Source organism: Trachemys scripta, chromosome 6 (assembly GCF_013100865.1).
Source record: "Trachemys scripta elegans isolate TJP31775 chromosome 6, CAS_Tse_1.0, whole genome shotgun sequence".
NCBI classification, from domain to species: Eukaryota; Metazoa; Chordata; order Testudines; family Emydidae; genus Trachemys; species Trachemys scripta.
Genome location: NC_048303.1, coordinates 116413025 through 116430480, shown reverse-complemented (window position 1 = coordinate 116430480; position 17456 = coordinate 116413025). Strand labels below are relative to the sequence as shown.

The following is a 17456-nucleotide window of genomic DNA, read 5'->3' as shown; positions in this document are numbered from 1 at the left end:
ATCCGATGAAGTGGGCTGTAGCCCACGAAAGCTTATGCCCAAATAAATTCGTTAGTCTCTAAGGTGCCACAAGTACTCCTGTTCTTTTTGCGGATGCAGACTAACACGGCTGCTACTCTGAAACATATCACTGAAGTACATGATATGACAAGGCAATATACTCTAGTGGTGGGTTTTATGTTGTGCAACCCTGCTCACCACTAGGAACTGGACTGATATCACAAAATTCATTTCACATGGGCCACTGAATAGTTATGCTAGGGTAACAGCTTTCATTGACTGTGAGCAATCCGGGCTGGATTTGAAGTAGTGACCTAAAGGTGACACTCTCCTATATCCAATTACCAATCCCCCTGAGCCATATAGTCTTCAGAAGAAAAATATTTTTAACACAGATACCTCACCCAATAGCCTAGGTCCATAGTGAAAGACCAAGTGAAGGAGAGATGCAGTCCGGCTGACTGAAAACCGGGCAAGTGGAAACATGATTAATATTGTGATTTAATTCCACAGATGCCCACGAGTTAGTAAGTAGTTCAAGTATTTTAGTGCAGGTTCTATTGTTGCTTGAGGGGAAAATATACTAAGTGCTTTGCTTTCTTAACAAAAAAAAAAGACATTTTTAATCTATGTTTTATTAGGCTCTCCTGTCATATCCATTATAAGGCATGACACAACCAGCCAATGAAAATACCTTGGTGATTTATATCACATTTTATTAAGTGCTTTCTTTTCAATGAGTAAAAAAATAGGTCAATTAAGTGTTAGGAAGTAGGTACACCTCTACCTCGATATAATGCTGTCCTCGGGAGCCAAAAAATCTTACCGCGTTATAGGTGAAACCACGTTATATCGACCTTGCTTTGATCCACCGGAGTGCGCAGCCCCGCCCCCCAGGAGCACTACTTTACTGCGTTATATCCAAATTCATGTTATATCGGGTCGCGTTATATCGAGGTAGAGGTGTAGTTCAGATTAGCCCATGGTGCTTCAGGACAACAGGATTCAAACTCCCACACAATTCAAATCAAATCAGAACAGGAAAAAGTTACTTGACAAGAACAGGGGGAATTATCCTTATTACTAGAATATTGTTGCCATTAACAGAGGCAGCTCTAATCATTTTAATCTCCTCTCTTAAATAGACAGGCTCTTTTAGCAAAGAAAACATAAGACAGGAGAATACAGGATGGGATCTGATGAGTCCCTTGCTCTGTAAAGCTACAATATTATTTCCCCAGTGCCCAAAATTGCAAGAAGCGACCATGAAGAATGTTGTTCTTTTTGTAACCCCTGAGCCATGCATTTTCCTGTTCTGTTCAAAAATGCAAAAAGGAGGGAGGGGAAATCTCCAGTGGATATCATTTTATATAAAGGGCCATTTCCCCCCCCCCCCAAAAGTGCATGCACACATTTTCTGTGCACACCGATTTGCAGACACAAATGGGCATTTGCATGCCACAGTTCAGGTAGTTGCAAAATTACTCAGTGCAGATTTTATATGTGCAACATTTAAAGTGCATGAAATTAAAATGTGTACGTATAGGAGCCTGCACTATGTAAGCACATATTTTTTGCATGTAATTATCACAGAAATTAGAGATGGAAAAGACCACTGAGTCCATTTCTTTGCCAATATGGGATTGTTCTGTATGTATTATATGTCTTCTAGTTAGGGTGACCAGGTGTCCGGTTTTCAACCAGAACACCCGGTCAAAAAGGGACCATGGCGGCTCTGGTCAGCACAACCGACCGGGCTGTTAAAAGTCTGCTCTGCGGTGCTGCGGAGCTAAAGCAGGCTAGTCCCTACCTGTCCTGGTTCCGCGCTGCGCCCTGGAAGCGGCCAGAAGGTCCGTCTCCTAAGTAGGGGGGCCACGGGGCTCTGCGCACAATCCCCGGCACCCCGAGCACCGGCTCCACACTTCTGTTGGCCGGGAACCGTGGCCAAAGGGAGCTGCGGGGGTTGTGCCTGCGAGTGAGAGCAGCACACAGAGCCGCCTGCCGTGCCGCCACCTAGGAGCCGGACCTGCTGGCTGTTCTGGGGTGCAGCATGTAGCCAGGACAGGCAGGAAGCCTGCCTAAGCCCCCCCGTAGCACCACTGACTGGGAGCCACTGGAGGTAAACGCACGCCCCAACCCTGAGCGCCAACCTCCTGCCCCAGCCCTGAGCCCCCCCAACCCAAAGCCCCCTCCTGCATCCCAAACTCCTCATCCCTGGCTCCACCTCAGAGCCTGCACCCCCTACCCCAGCCCAGAGCCCCCTCCCATACCCTGATCTCTTCTGCCCCAGCCTGACCCCCCCTCCTCCACCCCAAACCCCTCATCCCCAGCCCCACCCCAGAACCCACACCCCCAGCCAGAGCCCTCACACCCTCCCACATCCCAACTGCCTGCCTCAACCTGCACCCTGAACCTCCCGCACCCTGAACTCCTCATTCCCAGCCTCACCCCAGAGCCTGCACGCCCAGATGGAGCCCCCACCCTGAACCCCTCTGCCCCACCCCCTACCTGGAGCCCCCTCCTGCACCCCAAGCCCCTTATCCCTGGCCCCACCCCAGAGTCCACACCCCCAGTCGGAGCCCCTCTCCCACACCCTGAACCCCTCATTTCTGGCCCCACCCCAGAGCCTGCACCCCCAGTTAGAGCCCTCACCCCAACCTCCTGCCCTAGCCCTGTGAAAGTGAGTGAGGGTGGGGGAGAGCGATCCACCGAGGGAAGGGGAATGTAGTAATGGGGGGCAGGGCGCGGGGAAAGGGCAGGGCAGGGGGCGTGGCCTCGGGGAAGGGGCGGGGCTAGAGTTTTGTGCAATTAGAAGGTTGGCAACCCTATTTCTAGTACTTTGAGCAACTGCTTCAAAAGTGTCAAATAGTGGGGTTTTCACCTCTTCTCTTGGAAGACGGTGCCACGGCCTGACAAATCTCATTGTCAGGAAAGTCTCCAGTCAGCTACTCAGTTTTCTGGAAATTTCCGCTCCCCTAATTACCTCCCTTTATTCCTACTCTGATTTACACTAAGACTCTTTTACATTGTGCTGGCAAAATAAAAGAGCCTTATGGTGGGTGTAAGTTTTATTTACACTCACTTGAAGGCTCCTTTACATTGCCAGACCAGTGTACATAGGAATCAGATCCTCTCTCTTTCGTTATATGTTATAGATAATGCAGGTATGTATATGCTCTACAACTGGTCAGAAAATGGGCTTCTTTACTGTGGAAAATTTTTACTTTTCAGTGAAAAATCAGAAACCAAAATATTTCACCCATATATGTAAATATTACAATTTGGATATCCCATTGCTGTACCTCATGGGAGTTTTAGTTTGGGTGCCACGTGCTCCAGATCTCATTGTACACTGGACTCCCGGGTTGGGCTACATCTCCCATGATGCACCTTACTTTCCATTGCGAAGGGAGGCAGTTGCATCATGGGAATCCCAGGCCATGGTGCACCTTGAGAGATACAGTCTAACTGGGGTGCCCAGATCATAGAGAAGAATGGGGTTGGAAAGAAAATGAACTACAATTCTCATGAAGCACCATAGCAAGATATCCCATAAAACGAAGTATTTCGATTAGGTGTTTGATTTTTTTGATTAAAAAATTAAATTTTCTGCAGAAAGCAGGCACTTTTCAAGAAATTTCATTTAGTAAAAATCTAGTTTTCCATCAAAAAAATTTAGAAAAATTTTGACCGGCCATAATATACTTATATATTTTAGTTAAGTGTGTGTCTGTGTAAGTATATAATTTACTAAATACGTAAAGGAGATATCTATGTAACAAATTACAAAGTCACTTATTATTGTTCAAACAATTGTTCATAATTGTTTGACCACCTTATCTGTCCTCTGTTCATTAATCCAGCTCTCTCATGGTTTGTTTTAACATCTGAAACCCCTGAGCGGTTCCAGGCAGCTTCCATTTTTTTTTAATCAACCTGTTACAAACATGTTTTCTCCTCCACCCTATAAATATGGACATTTTCCTCAAAATTACCCCTGTCGAATGTCCAGGATGGGCAAGATTCAGTCCCAGATAAATGATATCTTTTGTCTACATATCTGCAGGGTTGAGAGGTGTAAATCACTGGATTAAGGAGAATTCCCAGGATCTCAGTGGGACACCCAGAACCGGTGTCTGTCACTGCAAAGCCCCAAGATACAAAGTTGTGACTTTTTTGGTATTGAGGTCACTTTTAGAAGTTTTTAGTGGCTTCCTTTAAGGTTTGTAAAGTTGGGCTCATGGTAACTAAAACATATGGCTTCACGGGTGGAGGGATGTGAAAAACAGACCCAGTAAAAATTGATTTTTGGGCATTTGTGTCTTTCTGCATCCATCTCCTCACAATTTCCCCATTGCCCAACCTATTTGCGAAGAGGGAACTGCTCTGAAGCAACCCAGGTGGAGGGAGGGGCAGAAGAAATGGCCAATAGCCTGCTTCAATTGATGGTGTGAGGGAAAGCTGGAAGAGGCTATCAGTGGCTGCCTCGCAACAGCAAGGGATTGAGAAGAGGAGGCCAGTATTCCCTTGCTGCAGGGGGGAGGAAGAATCCACTGCCTGCTGAAGTGGATGTTGCACCTATAGACCTGCTAAAGCGCCAGGGTCTCGGTGAGTGAGATTTTGCAAAGCAGTCACAGCCACTCACGATTGGACTAATTCTGCTGTCATGGAACCCTTTTAAGGGAGAGAAAATGGTTTGGTCAACTGAGTCCTAGGCTTTCTCTGCCAAGATTGCCAAGAAGGGTGCCAATTGCTTAAAGTACATATTTTTCATTTGTGTTTTAAATGACTCAGCACTGAAGCTGGCTAGTGGGTTAATACAGTGCTTTGAAGAGAAGCTGTTCCCATTGAACTCAGGTGGAGTCTTATCACGGACTTCAATGGGAGAAGGATGCGGTCTGTAATCTTAGTATTATCCCTCTTTTATCAGTTATGCAATCACACGCTTTCTTTACAGGGTTATTGTCGTTCTTTGCACCAAGCAAGCCTTAATTTTGACCTTGTAGAATAATACACACAAGGGTAACTCCATTGTTAGCTAGTATGCCCGGGTTTTTTCCCCTCTCCAGGACTGTGTACTCAGTTGCTGTTCCTATGTCTGAATGTGAGTGAGGAGAATTTCTCCTGCTCAGTGAACAAGTAGCTAGTCCTTAGCTGACATGTTGCAAGGATGCTGCCGTTTGCATACCCACAGCCAGAGAAGCAGGTGAAATGTCTGTGTGGATGGCATTGGTGACATCTGTACAGATGTGCTTGGCTGCTTAAATTCTCTTTTAAGAATCCGCAGTCCTTAAGGCACCCATCGCTCTGACGTGCTCTCTCTTTATTTTCCCAAGGAAAAACGGAAAAGGCAGACAGAAATAGAAGGCAAGAGACAACAGCTTGAGGACCAGATACTTCAACTACAGCATTTCAAGGTAAGGGACTGATGCCAGAAATGATGGATTGACTAAATCTGTTCATTATTAGACATGCAGCTCACACGTCTGGAAGCTGGGAAGAACCTGCTCCGACATGCAGCAGCTTTCACTGCCGGAGCCTATCTCTTTCAGCTAATCATGTCCTGCCTGTTCCTCATCCTGTGTCTTTCTCATATACAGGACATTGTTACTGAAATGGCGTAGGTAGCAGAGAGGCAGAAGGGTGTGCATGTGTATTATTATTAAATGCTGTTATTTATTATACAAAATGATAAGATGCTAATCGCTGTCGATATGGGTGTGCACTGCATGGATTAAAAGAGGTCTTGCTGTCTACATAGCTGGCTTGGATTTTAATAGTGTCGGTCACTCTAGCATCAGCTTTTGAGTGTGTGTGTGTGTGTGTGTGTGTGTGTGTGTGTGTGTGTGTGTGTGTGTGTGCGTGTGTGTGTGTGTAAAGGTTTAATTGCCATGTGCAATTATAAAGCATACATAGCAGTGTAAATCTTATACATACGTCTCTGCAGAAAGGGTGTGTACATATGTGCATCTAATTTTTACATATACTATATATATTAAAATATGGCCTGTTTTTTTCCAATGCACTGAGCAATCCCAGTTTCCATTGAAGTCCATGAGAGCTGCAGCCCAATTGAAAATCAGCCCAATTATTTTTATTTTTGCTGCAAGTAGAAAAGATTGCCTTTATACCTGTATGCATATAAGAAAGAGGGGGAAAGACAGACAGACACACACGCACACACACACAATGCTTTTGTATCCAATGATGAAAAGAAAACTCTATATTTGGGGCCAAATCTTGCTGGACTAACTCAGTCAAGGGATCCTTTGGAATTCAATGGGATTATTCATCTGAATAAAACAAGGGGGATTTGGCTTTTGATCTGTCCTTGCATCAAGCATGCTAGAGTTTATTTTAAAATGACTATACTATACTGTGTGTATGCATGATATATAACACACATACACAATATATATGCGGGGGTGTAATACACACACACACAGTATATGGAGTACTGTGTGTGTGTGTGTGTGTGTGTGTAATACATTCTGTACACACACATGCTCAAAGAGCAGACCTCAACTTGTGCTACAGACAGGATTCTTTTCATATATCTCTAAGTCTCCATCATAATATTCTGTAAACTGTGCTGTGGGTTTTAGACATAATGAATTTAAGTCCAAGTCATTGATTGCAGCCTAGGCAAATGCTCCATCACTGTCACCACAAACCTAGTGGTGACACACGTTGTCTCTTGCATTATCAGGAGATAACATGATTGCATTCCTATGGGGCAACAGGAGTTGCCATTTTATTCAGGCTGCCATTAGATCCCAGAGAGAGAATTACTTCTGGCTACCACAAGTTAATGCGACAGGGTATGCAGGTTCACACTCTGGCTGGGAAGATTACATGCATCTCGGATGCTTTCTTATTGTAAGCTGGGTATCTTCTTTGCCACGTTAACTGATTCCAAGCACACCCATTTGGGCTTCCCATGAAATCCTATCAATTAGTGTGTTTGGAAAGCTGGTTTCAGATGACCTCATTTTTTCCACTGTCTTTTTGTTGTGTGTATGTAGTTAGGTATCAGAATATCATCATCCTTGGAGGAAGTAACACTGTATAAGGTAGTGTTATTGGGTCAGATACTCCGCCGGTGTAAAGTGGTGTTGCTATATTGACATCGGTGATGCCACGCTGATTTACACCAGCTGAGGATCTGGACCATTGCACATATTCCCCAAATGATGCATGGGATAATTACATATGTTATTCCCTTTGACTCATGAATGGACCAAGACTAGTAACAGTAACCGTCAAAGGAAAGTCAGGGAGGTAAGAACTAAGACAATATATGGTTACATGAAATATCTTTGCATTTGGGACTGAGGAAATGTACATGTGTTGAGATTATGGCTCCAATCCATCCCTGCACCAGTGCTGAACCTGGCACAATGACCAAGGGAAAGAACAATATGCTTCCCTTATACAGTACTGGTGCAGCAAGCAGCACAGGTTACAGCTGCCCTAGCTTGTGATCTGATTGAAACAGTCTCTATGGTCATTGTTCTGCCAAAGAAGAGGTGAGGTGTAGGAATACCACAACCACATCCATTCCTGACCCCAGCATACCTTCTAAACTGGGGCCTCTTGCAGGAGATGATGGAGAACCAACTATTCTGGTTCTGTGCCTGATATTCCACAGATGGTCCTTACCACTGCTAGGCCCTGCCTAGAAGGATTGTGAAGAAGCTATGGAACCTTAAACCTTAGATCAAGACCGATCTTATTCCCAGATAGGAAAACCCTAGAGAGTGGCGGGGATCCGAGGGCACATGATTAGCCTGTTTTCTAAGTGTTTTGACCCTGAGGATTTCTGGTGACTGCTTGTTTTATGCTCTCCTGACAAATCAGGACTTGGTTGCTCCCGAAGCAAAGCACAGCCAGATAAAATGCTGCTTCGGTAGCAGAGGTTCATCCTGGATCATGGATCCTGTTGGAGGGGTTATACCGTACTTTTGTTTGTTTGTGTGGGAGCAGAGAAAGCCAGGAGACTCCTGGGTATCCCCTTCATTTAGTGTGGTGGTCAATTAGATGGAACTGCAGGCCACCAACTAAAATGTTATCTGGCCTGCCTGACTCATGTCAAGTATTGTAGGGGGGAAAAAAATCTAATTGTCTGTTAGTCTTCAAGATTCAATGCCATGGTGCCATCATATCCTCCTTTAAACTCCCAGAGCCAGACCTTCACTTGGTGGAGATTTGTGTGAATCCATTGGAACCCACGGATCTAGGCCAACTTATACCAGCTGTGAATCTAGCCCCCAGCTGTGGCACATAGGTAGGTAAGTACGCTAGCCTCTCAGTTTCAGAGGCTCTCAACAGAAACGTGGTTTAGTCATAAATGAAATGGGCTTCGACCCATTCTATAGAGGATGTTTGTCCATGCCGCAAAAGTACTGCAGGCTGGTTTAAACAAACCTTCAAAAGTGCCTCCGGATCATTCATGTCAGTGCAGAGCAAAAGGACTTTGCTTTGGACTTTGTTAAAATTAGCAAACTTTGCTCTGGAAAAGCCTTTGACTATAAGATCTGGGTTAATCCTCTGACTGTAATAGCTGGGTTGATCCTGTAAGTATAAAAGCTGGGATGTTTATCCTAGAATTTGAGCCTCCATCATAATGGCACTTGCTTGGTTCATTTTTGTGAGATGCTGTTATAATAGTTTATTAAATATGCTGTATAAAATGATATGTTTGATTACCTAATAAGGTTTGGAATACTACAGGTATCTGGATAAACTCATACAATTAAGCACACTGAAAAAATATATAAAAGCGGTAACTCTCCACAAGTATTCCTTGCAGTTCACAGGTGGTTGAGAGCAATCAGTCCTTGGCTAAATGCCTCACAATATGCTCAGTTCATTCACTTTTCCCTTGTTCTATCCACGGCTCAGGCTGAGGGCCCGGATGTGAGAGCTGACTATGATTTGAGGCAGTATATTACGCAGTCTATCTCACGAGGGTTAGAATTAGTAAGTGCATGCCAGCATGGTGCCTTTCACTACATATTTTACAGACACTTCTCACTATTAGATAAATATTATCCCTGTTTTGTAGATGAGGGAACTGAGGCACAAATATAATCTATGACTTGTCCATAGAATGTCTGTGCAGAGCAGGAAACAATTGATGGATCTCCAGACTCCTAGAGTGAGATCCTGGCCCTCCTCTCTGGCCCCTTTATGCCAGGTAACAGTGACAGCCAGAGTGGAGTAAGAAGGGGCTTTAAACATCCCAGCTCTGGCTGGGAGAGAATTCCCCTAATACAGGCACCAAGGGAGACGGCCATAATGTGGAATCTCCGTTATTGGAGATTTTTAAGAGCAAGTCAAACAAACACTTGTCTGGGATGGTCTAGATAATATTTAGTTCTGCCATGAATGCAGGCAACTGGATTCTATTACCTCTCGAGGTGCCTTCCAGTCCTATGATTCTGTAAGTCACACTGGGGTGCCTCTTCAGGCCCCAAAAGCAGCCCAGGATTGGGACTGAAAGCCCCCTCCCCTGGGCAGCAAGTTCTGTGCTGCTTCTTTTAGATGCACAGTACAAAATACCATCCCCAAGCTTACCCCTTAGCCGCAAGACAATCCTTCCTCTTTTACATACTGCAGGATGTCTCATTATACCTTTAACTTCATGCTTCACAATTCATCAGATGCATATTTATATAACATCATAAGCAGGGGTGGCTAAACCTGGTGGAATTTGAAGTTTTACAAGACCCTTAAACTAGAGTTTGGGTTCAAAAAGATGATCAAAACAAATCTGACTTTGTTCACATTAACTATTGAATGTTTTGACATCATGTAACGGTTTTGTTTGTTTGTGTGGGTATATCCTGTAGGCAGCAGCTGCATCTAAGAAGAAGTTAGTTCGTCAGTCTTTAGTAGAATGAGTCTTCTATTTTTATGGATGATATTCATAACTTCTAATAAGATCTGTATTACAACTAATATAGCATTTCTTCCAAGATCTAACTGCCTCTATATTCAGCTAATCAGAATTTATAAAACTGCTTACAATAATGTTATTTGGTGACTGCCAATAAGTTTATAGTAACCAACACTGTAATATTAAACTGAATGAAACTGAATGAAAAATTCCTTCACTATACTTCCATTAATTGTTACAATACATGAATTTATCGCACAATTCTTGAACCTGAAGGCTATCAATATTATGGCCCTTTTGGAGTTAAAATGTATTTTTTTAATAACCACAGTGCATGAACACTTAATCTACAATGTAATTATAGCTTTTATTTGGATAGAATAGGTGTAGTTTTATTATGTAGAGGTTATGTTACCACATGGATTTAGCTGAAACTTCTTTAGCTAAAAAGACATTTTCAATTTTATTACATGATCATACCGCTATCCTCAACTTATTCCCCCCCATATAAAAACAGCTGTCAAACATCAACTTATATATGGGAATATGAAGCTAACTTTTGTAAATGAATAATTAGGAATGCCTACTTAAGCTAGAAAATTAAATTCTTTAAATTAAACCTTAACTCTCAAAATAAAAGCCACTACACATATTTGTCAACGATTCCATACTATCATTAGCATGACCACTCGCTCCCTGTTCCAAAGCAACGTACATATGGTCTGCACCACAATATAACTAGAGTGAAGTCATTTTTCGTATATGTAATGAGCCAAATCCTGTTTAGTTACATATAGGGAAGTGAGGCCTATATTAAGTGATTTGCCCAGGGTCATGCGGGATGTCTTTGTCAGAGCAGAGAATTGAACGCTGGTCCCCAGGCTAGTGCCCTAGCCCTTGGACCATGCTCTGTATAAGTGTAACTCAGAATTTGGCCCTGTACTAAAATATTACTACAGAGTGTTCAATGTACTGTACGTGGTTTTATATAAAGAATATATAGAGGATGGGGATCAATTGTTCTCCATGGCCACTGAAGGTGGGACAAGAAGTAATTGGCTTCATCTGAAGCCAGGGCGATTTAGATATTAAGAAAAACTTTCTAACTATCAGGGTAATTAAACTCTGGAACAGGCTTCCAAGGGAGGTTGTGGAATCCCTGTCACTGAAGGTTTTTAAAAAGAAGTTAGACAAGTTCCTATTAGGGATGGTCTAGGACTAGGTTTACTTGGTCCGGCCTCAGCACAGGAGGCTGGACTTGATGACCTCTCAAGGTCTCTTCCAGCCCTACATGTGTATGGTTCTGTATATCAGAAAGGTTCACCAATGGAATTCCAATGCACTCTCCTAAACAGCATACAACTATACATTATAGTTTGAGTTACTTTAGATTGTAATCTCTTTGGTGTAGAGAATGTCCATTTATTGTCTTTCTGCGCAGTGCCTGACACAGTCATGCACAACCTCGTGGAGTCCTCTAGAATATTTATCAAGTGCAGGGACGGCTCCAGGCACCAGCGCACCAAGCGCGTGCCTGGGGTGGCAAGCCGCGGGGGTCGGCCTGCCGGTCGCCATGAGGGCAGCAGTCAGGCTGCCTTCGGCGGCATACCTGCGGGAGGTCCACCGGTCCCGTGGTTTCGGCGGCAATTTGGTGGGTGGTACGCCGAAGGCGCGGGACCGGCGGACCTTCCGCAGGCATGCCGCCAAAGGCTGCCTCACTGCCGTGCTTGGGGCGGCAAAATACATAGAGCCGCCCCTGATCAAGTGATGCCTGCGCAGGTTTGAAAGAAAGATCCTTGAGGGGAACTCAGCATCCCATATGCATGATCTCCCCCTCCCACTGACCTGATATTTGCTTTAGAAAGAGTCTACGTGACCCAGATTTAGCTTTTTTAAACAGTGAGTATAATTATTCACAAGCGAATTACAGACATTAACCCTTGGGCTGCAGCCCTTTTTAGCACTTTGTGATTGAATGAGGCGGGAGCGTGATAGCTTGGGGCATCCAGAAGCTTGAACATTGCGTAGAGCTACTCTTCTTTCCAGGAATTGTCCTTGTATAGTAGAGACTATTGACTCTCCTAAAAACTCATGCAGTTTTGTATAAGGGATGGTGAACCGGTCCAGAAAAAGAATAAGACCTTTCCCTGTCTGCGAAACCTTGGCTCATTTTCATTCCAGAAGTGACTCTGGAATGAGTATTTGGATTAAAAAAATAAAACAAATTTTTGGCTCAGAGTGGAAGCAGAAATGCAAATAATTTGTGAGGGAGGCTGCAGTAAAGTTTTCAGTCCAATTGTGCTGAGTAAAGAGGGTGAGGTTAGAGATAGGACTGCTCCAGATCTGGAATTACCAAAAAACAGTGGTGTTTATCTCGGGGATTTGGGGTCAAGGCCATCTCTGCTTTGGCTAGTTCAGCTAAGATTCGGAAAAACATCTGACAGGAGCCAGATCATCAACTGGTGTAAATCAGCATTGCTTAATTGAGTTAAATGGATCTGTGTCAACTTAAACCAGCTAAAGATCTGGCATTTGAACATTTCTGTGCTCATCCTGATTGAATCCAAACTTCGAAGGTTTGCCCATAATTAGTTCTCCTGAAAGGACTTAACCACCATTTTAAAAAAATCTCTCTGAATAACTGGGATTGACATGTTGTCATTATCTTGGCATACATCAGCATGACAGTGGAGGCCAACTTCGCCCCATCCCCAAGAGACGTGCTGAAAATTAGACACTGAGAACCTGGCTGGAAATTAGATTTCAGTACAACAATTTTTATTTCATTCAAACTTTTTTTTAACTTTCAAAAACGTATACAGAGCTGTCAGGTCACATTTTTTAGCCAGAGTTACTTCAAATCTGCAATTTTAAGCCCTGATGTAAATGTTAAAAAACCTCTCGCTGTGGTGTAGCTATGATTCCATTACATGTAGTCCACATAATATTTAAGTAATCTCCTAGTTAGCGCAGGCCTTTGGGTTGGATGAATGATCTCAATGAGTGAGACACAAACTCTGCTTTCTGTCTCATGGAGATTTTATATTAGCTCTTACTTTCTGGTTTTTCTTAATCTAAAATAAGTCAACTGGACTGAAGAGGCTGGGTCTCTACCTCTTTGTATAGAAACCATAACTGTCCACTCAGTTTACATATTTTAGAAAGCAACATGATATTTAACTATGAGACATGAGCAATTTAGCTGTGATGCAAAAATATTTACATTGGCAGTCACCCTAATGTATGCGCTGTCCATGGGAAATTTGCTGTGAGACTGCAATGTAACTGACACATTTTCAAAGTGGCCCCAATCCAGCCTCTAGAAAGACAGCTACAATTGTTTCACCCATGTGTTTGCATGAGCAAAACCTCAGATTTGTGTGTGCAAATTGCACTTGAATATGTAGATCACTTAGATATCCAACCACCAGAATTCTCAGATGTTGCTGTGTGTATAGGCAAATCAAGTTGTGTGTAGGTATAGTTGTTAAGGCTGATTTGAACCTGTAAGTCTATTATATTGAGCTGGGACAAGAAAGGGCCCTTTCTGTGATCAGTTCAGTAGTCAAATTCTAGTCAATATCAAGAAAATGACATAAATAATTTCAGATTCTGTTCTTACTCCTTAGTCTATAATCACGTTTCCCTGTTACTTAAATAATTTCTTTCTCCCCTGTTGGTGTGTAGAAGGCAAACAGGGATAAATGATTGACGGACTAGTTAATTGAAGGGCTGTCAAATGCACCAACTAATAACAAACAGACAAGAAAAAGAGAGACTTTTCTCTAATCTCTTTCAGTTATAATAATTCTGTGTATTACTTGTAACAACAGGAGGTGATGTTCAAACAGTTATTTTTGTGCATGAGACCTGCCCCAACATCACACGTACTGGCCACTTTGTGCACATCTATTTTCCCAAAACACTCTCCCTGCTGCCAAAATAGACACTAAAGCCCCTTGCCCACATGCAAACGTTGCCCTGCTTTAACTATACCGGTATCGTTTCAGCAGCATAACCCTCCTACTGATAGAAATGTGTTTATACTGGTATAGCTGATTCCCATACAGGAAGGGAAATATGCGATACGTGTACAAGGCACCATTACACCAGTATAACTGCTTCCAAACTAATGGTTGTACTAGTACAACCATTCCAATTTTTAAAAAAATCACACCTCTAACTGATATAGCTAAACTGGTACAAAATCTGTGTGTAGACCAAGCCTAAGATTTTGGAATTAGGTCGTATTTGAAAGCATGTTAGCTAATGTAATTTTAATCACAATTTTGCACTTAGTATAGGCACTGTTTAACACTACAGCTGGTTGGAAAAAGTCAAACATTTTTTGTTATAACTTTGTCATCTTCATTTTAAAAAAATCCAACCACTCTCTACATGGGTTAAAAAACATTTTTAAAAAGTCCAAAAAAAAAAAAGTTAATGTGAAAATCTTTGATTAACTCTATTTACACAGCTTTAAATATGTGTTAGTTGGTCGGTGCTGATTGTAAGTGGGAGTCTAAGGTTGACTATGCCTTCAACTAGCTACAGTAAAACGGTGGTGTTCCCTGGCCTCTGCAAGTAGTCGCTCGTGACAGGTGGTCCCTCTTCCAAGGTGGTCTCTAAGCCATGTTTTACTGTAATATGTTGTCAAGGTGTTAAACTGTCTACACTAGGTGCACAGTTGTGATTAAAATCATGTTAACTAATGTGTTTTCAAACACAACTTCATTTCCTAATCAGGACAAGGTGGATTTAATGCTCGCTTTTGAAGAGAATAAGCATGTTACGTGGCAGTTAACATACCCCAGCAGAGAGTTTGTGTGACACAAATAATTGTGTCCCAGATCACACTAGCATCGCGAAACTCAGTGCCTGCCCTGTACTGGAGTGAGTCATTCACGTTATGCCAGTCAACATGAACTATTTGTTAGAGGAAGTTTGAGTTCTGCTCCCTTTGCAAATGACCACCCAGCTCCTCTTTTACAAGTCTCCTCAAGCACTCAAATTTCACATGAAAACTGCAGATTGTAAAATAACTCTGAAGTCTGAGCCACACCAGGTGATTTTTGGAGCACAGCCAGGCTAGCCTGTTCACTCGCGAAACAAGTAAAATAGCTTCAAGGACCCAACGTTCAAAAGCAGCCTGTGTATCTGCTTGCACAGATACACTGGCTGCAGCAAGCCAACTGTATGTCCACAAATCCTCTTTGCATGTGCAGATTTATCAAGGAATGTTTAATGGTATCTATCACCAAAGCACCTGCTCACACTGCATCCAGAGAAACCATCCATCTTCTCCCCTTGGAGGCTGGGGGAGGAGCTAATATCCCTGCAATGCCAGTACTAGCACTGATCAGCACTCCGCTGGAGCTGAGAACCGATTAGCTGCTCAGCACAGGGACCGCTGGCTACTGTGTAAACAGGATCAGTTGGGGCAGGGCTAGTGGGAGAGAAATGTAAAACATGCGATTCAGAGCACCCACTGATGCGGTGTGGGAAGGAGATGGGAGGAATCCCAGATTTATTTTATTTTTGTGCTTGGTGAGGGTTTTTTTTTTTTTTTTGCTGCCACCTAAGTATTGCCACCCTAGGCAGATGCTTGTTCTGCTCACATGCACAAGCAGGTTCTGATACTCCCAATGTGCCTTCTGAGTCTCATCTGCTTAGCTGACTGACAAAAATGCTATGGTTGTCAGAGCTGTAAGCCCAGGTAGCCGCGAAGAACAGAGCCGGGTTCTGTTCATTCTTGGACATCAGCAGTTCCAGAATGTTTGCTTGGTGGTGATTTCTGAAATACAAAGGGCAAATCTGAATGCTCCTGATTATCCTTAATACATCGTATTATACTGGTGTCCTAATACATTGCATTCACTTTATTCAGTGGAAGGGCTGTACTGTCAAAGTGTTGTATGAGGTTTCGGTTGTGCTACTCCATGATTGGGGGATTTTTTGTTAAATGAAAAGTCTCGGGTCTACATGGGACTTCCCAGAAGCATCATTCTGAGAAAGATTAGATCACAAAGATTTATTAGTTGGATATAGAGTCTAAAGCTAATTTTCTCTCATCATATTAACTGTGTGTGAGAAAGAGAGGACAGTTATAATTTTGAGGTCAGATCCTTTTCTGACTTCGTTGTTTTTGTGGCAGGGCACTGGCAAAGAGATTTAGGAATCCTCTTCCCACATTGTGTCAAGCAGTGTCCCATCTCATCTGTGTGCCTGGCCATAGTTGGGACAGTTGCAGACATATCCTTCATTAAATACGGTTTGTTTAATTGCCTTTGTGTCAGGATTATAAATGGAGTTTGAGGACACTGTCTCCAGCTCTGTCCCTGTCCCATAAAAAATATACCCCTGCAAACCAGGTACGTACGTTCATTTGTGGACCGTTTGCTTTCTGCAGACATTCGTGTGAGTAAACCCCTGGGCCTTGAGCATTGAAACTAAAAGGCCATGAGAATGGCTAAAGCAAATTGATTTTTTTTTTCATTTGAGCTCATGCTTCTAGAGAACCAGATTGGTAGTGTGTGCCCAGCTTTGAAAATGAGCCCAGAGCTCCAGGAGCAGCCGTAGACACCCAAATTAGGTGCAGTTAGCATAACTGCCGGCTCAGATGGGTGTTTGGAATATACCAGTGCCCTCCTTAGGTGGGGTGATGTGAAAGTGGACACAAACATAAGTGTGTAACGCTGTCCTCGGGAGCCAAAAAATCTTACCGCGTTATAGGTGAAACCGCGTTATCTCGAACTTGATTTGATCCGCCGGAGCGCGCAGCCCCGCCCCCCGGAGCGCTGCTTTACCGTGTTATATCCAAATTCGTGTTATATCGGGTGGCGTTGTATCGGGGTAGAGCTGTATTACCCTAAAAGTTAACTTAACCCAGAGAGACATACAGTCAGTAAATGCATGTTTAAAGGGATCCAGGATGAAACAAAACTGTTCACCCTTTCAGGAAATGTTTGTAGAGATTAAAGCTGACAGGTCTAAAACGGTGCACCAACTGGTTGTTGGTCTGGAGGTGCACCTGTTCACACAGTGCAGTTTTGCCTGTCTACTCTGTTCTCGGGCAGGCAGGGGCCTGAAATATTCAAGAATCCTGCGTTCAGCCAGAAATGGGATTTCTTCTACATCTCTGTACTCTGCCTGCTCATGAGACTGGAGAGGCAGGGCAGATGGGTAACACAATGTGAGACCATATTCCCATGGTGCACACCCATGATTCTGAAGAGAGAGACTCTGGATTTATTGTTGAGAAGAGCAGAGAAGACCTTTTTTGTTTGTTGTGTTACAGCTCTCAGTTGGGTAGGAGGGATGGCTGATATGTTAACATTATATGTGACATGGTACTTTTTATTAATTTAAGTAAACTTCAGGGGTGAAAGCCTTGATAGCATCCCTTTAAGTCTGATGTTTGTATAGGATGAAATGGTTATTTTGCAGCGTAAAACAACTCTTTTCAGAGTTTTCTAGTCTGGCGTAATATTGATAGTATATCCAACGAGTTTCAGGTCTCAAATGCGGTTCGTCACTGAGAAATATTCCAGGCCAA

General features: G+C 43.2%; 1 protein-coding gene across 2 annotated transcripts in view; it reads left to right on the top strand.

The window, feature by feature from the left end:
• The window catches only part of LOC117878784 (paralemmin-2-like), a 171731-nt gene that overhangs the window by 63074 nt on the left and 91201 nt on the right, over nt 1–17456 (top strand). For both annotated transcript variants that reach the window (XM_034773245.1, XM_034773244.1), the window contains exon 2: nt 5337–5417. In XM_034773245.1, coding sequence (XP_034629136.1) covers nt 5337–5417 — 81 coding nt within the window. The remainder of the gene's footprint in view (nt 1–5336; nt 5418–17456) is intronic.